The sequence below is a fragment of the Capra hircus genome, chromosome 9, assembly GCF_001704415.2.
Source record: "Capra hircus breed San Clemente chromosome 9, ASM170441v1, whole genome shotgun sequence".
NCBI lineage: Eukaryota > Metazoa > Chordata > Mammalia > Artiodactyla > Bovidae > Capra > Capra hircus.
In genome coordinates this window covers 11,265,143-11,275,143 of record NC_030816.1, presented here as the reverse complement: position 1 = coordinate 11,275,143, position 10,001 = coordinate 11,265,143, and the positions used below count along the sequence as shown (strand labels likewise).

Here is a 10,001-nt window from a genome sequence, read left to right as displayed (position 1 = left end):
TTGATTCTGCAGAAAAGAAACATGAGTTTATCTTCTGTATTATCCTAAATCAAAACAGCAGGATCATGTTGATGAAGCATATGCAAATTGTCTTTAATACAATTTATCAAATATGAGTTGAATGTTACAATGGCAAATATAAACAGTCCCTTATAAAATCACTTTTTATCTCATAAGATTAGGACTTAATTCTTTGACTTACATTTTTAAGTCTGTATTACTAAGATCATAGAAGTTTGTCATCCTTTATTATTAAATTTACTTTTAAATATAGCTAGTTATAAAAGAAGAAAAGATGGCTACTTAGGAAAAAAAAATAGAAATCTGATTTCATGTGTAACATGATGCTTCATGAGTCTCTGATTACAGAAAATTTGATTACTACATAAACTATGGTAACTGCTAGCTTGGAAATTCTGGTGCATACAAATCAACTGGCCAATTTTGTAGAGTCAACAGACTTTTTATATGGTGGCCATCATTGTTTCATAGATAACCAAAAATAGAAATTATTTGAAACATCAAATAAGGTCCAAATTTGTAAAAGGGTGGGGTGAGGAGCATCCTTAAAAGAAGGGCCAGTCCATGACCTCTTTAATGCAGCTGCATGGAGCAGAAGAAAAGGACTAATCATAACTTTGCATAATCTTCCTGTCTCCTGACCCCTTCCACTTTTGTTCTCTAAGCTTCATTACATTATTTTTGTAAATTATTTCCATGTTAAGACAAGACAAAGACTTTATGAGAAAGAACACCAGGAATAGGTTTTGTGTAGTTTTTCCTTTCAAAAACTAGTCTGGTTATAGCCTAATAACTATCATGGGAATCTGGGAATTAATGACTATGTTTAAGCCAAAAGTGTTGTGTATTTTAGAGGTTCAGAATCACTTAGCAACTACCTGAATAAACTGAAAGCGAGGCCAACTGAGTTCAAGTAGTCAAACAGTTGTTATACTGCAAATACTAATATTACCTTCTAAGTAGTTTTGACATTCATATTTGATATCATTCAACTTTTATCCATATTGATCACTGGGGTTTTAACATGCTATTTTTAAAAATTATTTATTAAACTTTCCCTTCCTAGCAACAGCCTCTAAATTTGCTGGTCCACCCCAAACTGTTCCTAGAAGATCTCTCTCAGTCTGTAATGCCTCCTCTAAACAAAGCTCTTTGCAGCAAGAAACAGATTTTTTCAAAGCTCTGATTACTTCTGGTGGCCCTTTGATAAACTGCTGTAGCCACTCTTGTGCCTCTTTGAGACATTCGGTTTCGTCTGAAGACTGCAAGAGGTCCTCCACCATTCCTATATGTAATGCTTTTTCTGAATCCAGCTTAAGGGCCCCACTTAATACTCTGAGAGCTTGTCTACTGCCGATGATCTCAACCAGCCTGGTGGTACCACCCCAGCTTGGTATTATGCCCATCTCCTTGTGGACAAATCTGATCTCACTCTCTGTAGTCATTAATCTGCAAAAGAGAAAAGAAAGCTAATTGAAAGTATGTATGCTTTAGTCACAAAGTACTACCTATTCATAATCTGACCTGAAATCTCCGTAGATCTTTATAGGTAGCTGTGTCATTAAAAATAATGTTCAAAAAACGTGGCTAAGTATAGAGTTCAATTTACTACACGGCATTTAACACTTCTGTCTGAAAACAAGGTCCTCAATCTTGTGTTATCTTTTACTTTGCATATACGAATCTAATCTTTACGTTTATTCTGAAAACCCAGTCTAAACTGAGTGGCAGCCTAATGAGAAAACCTGGATTAAAGTGAATATATGGGAGTAGGAAATGTTAGGTGCATACTATAAAAAAAAATGTATAATAAGTTAAAGTCAGTAGTTCTCAGGGTAAAAATACTCTTTTCTAACGGGATTTGTTCTTTAACTCCACTCTTTCCACAAGTATTTACTAAGCTCTACCAATGCCAGGTGGTCTAGATGCAGGACTACAGGAATGACCAAAATAAAATCTCTGCTCAGTTTCCATTCCTGTTAGCAGAAAAAGACACTGAACAACAATATAATGTCAGTGGTGATAAATGCTACAAAGAAAACGGGGCAAGGGACTGGAGAATGAGGATACATGTGTTGGGTGTGTGCCATTTTATATGGAAAAGGCCGCTGAATTTTTGAGCAACTACCCAAGTGAGTGAGCAATGCAAAATTCTGGAAGGGAATTCCAGGAAGAGGGAATTACAAGTGCAAAGGCCTTGAAGCAGAACTGCTTAGTATCTGGGGACCAGGCTTATGTAGCAGGAAAAGGGCCAATAGAAATGGGGAATGAGATCAGAGTGAGCTTATAGGCACTTGGATAGGAGGTCAGATTTTATTTTTTAAGCGTGAGGCTCTAGGAGGAGGCTGTCCAAAGGAGTAATATCTGATTTATTTTGTAAGAGTTGCCTATTTAGCATTTAACAGCACACCAACTATTTAAGGAACTTTATGTTAACTAATCCTCAGAACGACCCTGGAGGTACAGTAATATCCTCATTTTGCAGATGGAAACAGAGGCAACAGATTAAATAAATAGCGCACCCAAGGCCATGCAGCTATAGCAGGGACAGAATTTTAAATCCAAGTAAGTTAACCTCTCAGCCTCCCACTACATACAATAGGTAGCTAGAGGAGAGTGGAAGCGGGGATGCCAGGAAGAAAGTTGACAGCAGCTTCGGTTGGACTTGAGAGGGATGATTTCCTACAGCAGGGATTCATTTTCCCCAAATACTGAGACTTTTATGTACAGGGTGATTAATCAAGTGGAACAATAAAAGGGAATAAACATACTAGTAGGCACGGCAATCATTTACCAGTTAAATATGTGTATGCTGTTATTAACAGGCTGCATAAAGCCACAGTGTTTGGGGAATGCAGCCTATCAGTATTTTGACTGCATGCCCCAATGCATTCACTATTAAAATATAATTTGGTTTAAAGGTCATGTCTGAATTTTAATTTTTTAAGAAAAATTACTACTTTCAAGCTACTCATTACAAAAATGAAGACTAAGTAAGTTCCGCATTTCCCAAGTGTTCAATGCCCAGCTGCAGGTGGTTGGTGCTTTTAGCACCAAGAACAACAGACTCTCAGTCTTTGACCCTTTAATCAAGAGAAATATTCCAATAGAGCATTCTCACAAAAGCCTATTTACTAACCCACTGGGAAAGAGGACGTTCTCCTCACAGCTGTGAATTCCTATAAGGGAAAATCTGCCTCAAATATGGACCACTGCTTTTAGAAGCAAACAGCCATGAAAGTAGTAGTTTTCAATAAATAATTTTCAAATGGAAGGGAAGAAGGAACCAAGTGTCTTGAGAATCTGAACTAGCCCCAAATTGTGAGGGAAGAACAGCTTCCTTAAACAGAAATCAAGGTCAAAAGAAAGTAGAAATTACAGTAATGTCTAATAGAGTTGGAAATAATATTATTTATATTGAAAATCCTATAAAGCTTTTCACAGATAAAATTGTCACAGTTCCTAATTATACCCTGGAACTGACATTGATGGCTCAGAGCTATGTCTACAATACAAAGAAGGACTATGTCAGGAAAAAATTCATTTAAAATCATCTGAACATAAAAGCCGGTTAAAGTCCTAGATGTTGGGCTAATGCAGGTGAACTTATGACAACAAAAGTTATTATGTATAAAGCATATATATATTTGGAATTGCTTCTAAAGAATAACATTTATTATCATCTTTATACCATGCGTGGTTGTTTTCCTTTTGCCATGTTTTATAAGGTGAGGTATCACTTGTAAAGGACACTAACATCCGGAGGCTGTCCTTGTGTAAGTACCTGTTGCCATCAAACTCTGACAGCTATTCTTCTATGTCATGCCTAGGGTGTACTTGTGAACTGAAGCGCATATTACATTAGTAAATAAGACCAGAAATTTTATTAGTGACAAAAGAACACAAGGTAGTTTAACAACGAGAGAAATATGGGGCATTTAGATGAGAACCTTTCACAAGACTCTTAATCTAAAAGTTCAAGGTTAAATATAAAATTTTCAATGGTGATAATCAGAATATATGAAGAAAATGTCGTATCAACAGGATATATCCAAAATTAGAAACTTCTTCCTAAGAGCCCTTATAAGATTATCTACTAATTCCTGCTAGTTTAGATGCAGTGATCTGGCACCACCTATCATGTAGTTTATTGCAAGTGATAATCTATTAATCTATGTAGAAAACTGGAAGACCCAAACCTTAAGATTCTGAAGCCCTATAGCAGACTCATTAAACCACATTAACTCTCTTATTTTGACAAGTAAAAGAATTGTAAGTATCCTCTGACTGTTAGTATCATTATCATTGGCAAGGTTGAAAATTTCCTGTGACACCCACTGAGAGGGGTGATGAGGAAATTAACCTAAATTGGATATACCTGGTGTTGTGGTATGGCTATATCAGGAAAAACTAACCATAACTTGGAAGAGTATCTTTTGACAGGTGTTGCAAAGTCAATGTTGATACCTGAAAGGACTGTTCACTTTGCTACTAATTTCTGATGAGTTTAGCTATAAGTTTCAGGACTTTGAACAAAGGCATTCAAAAAAACAATTACCAAATTGTACTAAAATAGGAAACTTTTTAGTAAAAGTTATTTTTTTTAAGTGTTAAAAATGTTTATTATTAAAGAAAGGTATTTTTCATGAACTCCATGGCAAAGAAACGAGAAACACATAGATAATTGCACTGGGGAAGAGTATAGCTTAAGCCAGACTACCAGGCCTGACCACTAGACCGGCTGCATTTCACACCTTGTAAAACACAAAAGAGACCAAAGACTCAATGGTATAAAGGAGGATGAGGAAGGGTAGATTATTTAACATCCCTGGGCCTCTGTATGCTTGTCCAGCAAATAGATATAAAGATAGTGTTTATGCCTTAGAATTTCTATGAGTACTATAATAAATGAGTTAATATATGAAAGTTACTTAGGACATATATATGCCACAATTCTGTTAATCCCAGAGGAACTTGCTTATATATATTTAAAAAAAAAAATCAGTGTGGGACTTCCCTGGCAGTTCAGTGGTTAAGACTTTACCTTTCAGTGCAGGGTATGTGGCTTTGATCCCTGATTAGGGAGCTAAGATTCTAACATGCCTCCTGGCCAAGAAATCAAAATATTAAAAAAAGCAATATTGTAACCAATTCAATAAAGACTTTAAAAATGGTCCACATAAAAAAAAAAAGTGTGAAATTTTCTGCCTCTGCCACATCTATAGAACAGAGTATTATTTATACTTTTATTTGGTATATAAAAACTATGTATTTTATAGCTTCACCATACACATATTACACTCTCTGTGTACTATCTTTCATTATTATCAAGTGGTTGCCTTAATAGGTAAGTCACTACAAATAATAGCAGTGTTTCTGCTAGAATGGCATTATAAAGTTTTTTCCTGGACTACAGTCATTCAATCCCTAAAGCACTGAAATGTAAAAGAGCTATACTTGCACTGGAAGCCCAGCAAATGATGATACACTACCTTTCCTCAATATCTGTTCATGGAGACTGCAAAATATATACAATTCTCAATTTCCAAATAAAGGTAGAAATAATACTGTGTTCCGTATAGATACGGCTGAAGTGGAAGATTCCAAGTTGATTTTTTTTTTAAAAAACAGACATATACCTAAGACTAACTTAAGGAATATTGTGCAATATAATAAAAGCATAAATATTTAAAATTTTAAAGACAGCAGTCCTGTTATAAAATTAAATCACATGATGTCATAAATTTAAAGTCTGGAATCATTGATTTAAATAAACTTTTACGGTCAGAAATTGGTCGTTTACATGACATTAAGAACAAACCAAATACAACAAAGCAAACTGTAGTGACATGGGGAAATATGGTACATAAGCAGCAACATCTTTGATCACAAACAATACTTTTTACAATCATGCCTTGAACACAGTCACTTATTTGTTTGTGCGGGTACCTTCCTGGCATTTTCTTCCTCCTGTTGTCTACCTGCCATCACATCACAAGACAAATTATAGAAGATGGAAAGATCTCAAAGATCCTCCCCTTATCTCACCTTTCTGATTTCCTTCTCTTAGCTGATTGGTCTCATCAGGCTCCATGTACTTTATGTAAAGAGACTGCTTGATTAAGAAAGTATGTGGTTGAATGAAGTTTTTTCTATTTGTGCATGTGTGTGTGCATTTGTGTGTGATGGTGGTGGTACAGTGAGAGAGACACAAACAGGAGAATGTTTGGGGAATATAAAGTCTGATTTTAACATTCAGTTGTAATCCTAGCATGCTCAGAGAAGGGGATGTTCTTGATATCACAGGCTCTGAAGTAAGACTTTCAACATAACACAGTGATAACTACAGAAAAAGCAGCATGCACAGGAAATGTGACTGCTTCCTGAGGTGGACATCTCATTCAGAGTACAGGCACTGCCACAACAAAAATGGGATTTGCTTTTTAATGACTCTGGGATGTGTTGGTTCGGGTGTTTATGCATGTTTGTGTGCACATTTGTGCAAGTATGAATATTATGTTGTATTTCCTGTTTGACTTATTAGGTTAGTACTTTAAGAAAAGGGCTATGTATAGTAGCTCCCTTGGGACAAGCCTGTTTACAGCTCCCTTTCTTTGTAATATACTTTGAACTAATAGGTAGCAGCTGGAAATGCTAATACCTTTGGCTGAGAGTTATTTATATTCATGAAATCAATGTTCAAGATTGAAAACAAATTAAATAGCAGGCTCTAAATTGCATAATTGAGAATTTTATTCCTCTAGGGAGATGATGGAATAAAAATGTGTTTTTCATCCAGTGTATAAACAGCAAAATCTTAAAACACTCCAAAGAAAAACAAAAAGAAAATGCAGACAATTCACACAGATACACATCAATGAACATATGAAAATGTATGCCTCACCAAAACCTTAAAAAACACAAAATAAAATTTAATTTTTGATTATCAAAGTTAAAAGAGTAATACTTACTGTAAAAAAGGATGTTCTCAAATAGACACTCATACTGCTGGTCGTAGCATTTGATTTTTTTTTTTTTTTTTTGAAGTCGCTCAGTCGTGCCTGACTCTTTACGACCCCATGGACAGTAGCCTGCACCAAGCTCCTCCGTCCATGGGATTTTCCAGGCAAGAGTACTGGAGTGGGTTGCCATTTCCTTCTCCAAGGAATCTTCCCAACCAAGGGATCGAACCCAGGTCTCCCGCATTGTAGGCAGACGCTTTACCATCTGAGCCACCAGGGAAGTCCAATGCTTAGTCGGCAAGATTCGAACCTGCGCGGGGAGACCCCAATGGATTTCTAGTCCATCGCCTTAACCACTCGGTCACGACTACATATGCGGTCACAAACTAGCAGAATCTTTCCTGGAGGGTAACTTGGCACTATATATCAAAACTCTTAAACATGTTCACATTCTTTGACTAAGTACCTGAAGTAGTTAGTAAGTGTTAGGATTTATAGAATAAATCAAAGAAAATACTCCAAAATGACAAAGCCTTACATATAAGGCAGTTATCACAGCATTAATCATGATAGAGGAAAATTAGAAACAGCCAAAGGGATATTTTAGTACATCCAAACTGACGGAATATTTTAAAAAATTTTAAATTCATATTTTTCAAGTATACAAGTGATATGGGAACACTGTCCTTAAATATAGACTATAGGTCATATGATCCTAATTTTTTAAAAAAGAAAATTATATGTCTATTTTAAAAAGATATGAAGAAAGCACACTGCAGTGCTAATGCTAATTATTTTGGCTGCAACTTTAATTTTTATGCTATAGCTAACTCTATATTCTTAAAAATTTTAATATATAGTAACATATATTTTATTATTATAATATTTACAATATGTTCAAAATAAGTTATTTTCAAAATAATCTTCCCTCATGGCTTATATGGTAAAGAATATGCCTGCAGTGTGGGAGACTCAGGTTCAATTCCTGGGTCGGAAAGATCTCCTGGAGAAGGGAATGGCTACCCACTCCAGCATTCTTACCTGGAGAATTCCATGGACAGAGGAGCCTGGTGGGCTGCAGTCCATGGGATCACAAAGAGTTGGACATGACTGAATGACCAACACACAAAGTAATCTAGAATGTTGCTATTCAATGTGTGATCTGTGAACTAGCAATATCAGCATCAGCTCAGGCTTCACCCCTGAGATGAAATCAGAACTGCATTTCAACAAAATCCTCAGGTGATTCATATTCACCAGAATGCACACAATATCCTTTTACAATTAGAAAGCACAATAAACATTTTTAAAGTATCATTATCTGCATTACTTTCTCTTGATGTTATCACACAAACTTAGTGGCTTAAAAAACATTATCTCAGTTCTGAACACGAAGAGTTCTGACGACTAAGTGCAGTACATGATCCTGCAGTAGAGGAAAAATGTCCAGGAGTGCTATAAGGACGTCATTGCCAAACTGACACAATTAGAATACGGACAGTGTATTAGATAAAAGTAGGGCATCAATGTTAAATTTCTTGCATTTGACAACTGTGTGCTGTGGTTATATAAAGAACACTCTAGTTCTTCATTAGAGTATAGTAAGTTACTATACGGACTTTTTGCTGACAAAGGTCCATCTGGTCAAAGCTTTGGTTTTTCCAGTAGTCATGTATGGATGTGAGAGTTGGACCATAAAAAAGGCTGAGTGCTGAAGAATTGATGCTTTTAAACTGTGGTGTTGGAGAAGACTCTTGAGAGTCCTTTGGACTGCAAGGAGACAACCAGTCAGTCCTAAAGGAAATCAGTCCTGACTATTCATTGGAAGGACTGATGCTGGAGCTGAAGCTCCAATCCTTTGGCCACCTGATGTGAAGAGCCAACTCATTGGGAAAGACCCTGATGCTGCGAAAGATTGAAGGCAGGAGGAGAAGGGGATGACAGAGGATGAGACGATTGAATGGCATCACTAACTCAATGGACATGAGTCTGAGTGAACTCCGGGAGTTGGTGATGGACAGGGAAGCCTGGCATGCTGCAGTCCATGGGGTCGCAAAGACTGAGACACAACTGAACAACTAGTTCTTAAAAAAAAGAATATATATTTATGTGTGTGTTTGGGTGTATAAAGGAGTAAAAGGGTAAGATGTTTGTAACTTACTCTCAAATTTCTCATAAAAAATTACATATATGTGTGTGTATATATATATATAAAACATACTATACACATACACAAAAGAGGTGAAAAAAGGAACAGCGAAATGTTAAAAATTGGTGAAGTTCCATTATAATACGGTACAGGGAGTCTTTGTCCATTCCATGACTGGTTCCAGGATCCCTCACAGATATCAAAATCCTCAGATGCTTAATTTCCTTATATAAAATGGTATAGTATTTTTATATAACCTGTACACATCCTCCCATATAGTTTAAATATCTCTAGATTACTTATACCTAATTCAGTGTAAAAGGAACATCAGTAGTTGCAAGCACATGGCAAATATAAGTTTTGCTTTTTGAAATTTTCTCGAATTTTTTTCCAGAATATTTTCAATCCTTGGTTGAAATCTTGAATTTGGAACCCACAGATTCAGAGGGCTGACTGTAATTTCAAACCAAAAGCACAATTCCAATTTCTCTCTTATACCAAATTAAGTAGCAAAAACTGAGTAACAGACAATTAAACTGATGACATGTTTCTGACTACCAAAAGTTGACGCTGAAACCTCAAGCAGTCTGAGTTTGCAATTTCCTATTTTCTAGGATATTTCTGAGAGATTTCCCTTCCTTTCCCCTTCCCTCTCCCACCCCCTTCCTTTTGTTGAATGATAGGGCATAAGACAAGGGGAATCAAGGAATGAGTGTTCTAAGTACCTCCTAATGCACACTCTAGAATCTTGAGCTTGAAACCAACCTAAGAAACTATAATATAATAACACATTAAGTAATTTTTGGATCAATGAACCTTTATCAATTTGGTGTATCTAAACAAGTTTAAAAAGATGCATTCACAACAGT

The 10,001-nt window shown here is 36.0% G+C and overlaps 1 protein-coding gene and 1 non-coding gene across 8 annotated transcripts in view; both read right to left on the bottom strand.

The window, feature by feature from the left end:
- The window catches only part of ECHDC1 (ethylmalonyl-CoA decarboxylase 1), a 56,651-nt gene continuing 46,716 nt past the window's right edge, over positions 67-10,001 (bottom strand). For all 7 annotated transcript variants that reach the window (XM_013966361.2, XM_005684476.3, XM_013966362.2 and 4 more), the window contains one exon: positions 67-1,470. In XM_013966361.2, coding sequence (XP_013821815.1) covers positions 1,062-1,470 — 409 coding nt within the window. In that variant the 3' untranslated portion in view covers positions 67-1,061. The remainder of the gene's footprint in view (positions 1,471-10,001) is intronic.
- TRNAS-AGA lies at positions 7,273-7,354 on the bottom strand. The gene has a single exon. It is a non-coding gene; the product is annotated as a tRNA-Ser (tRNA).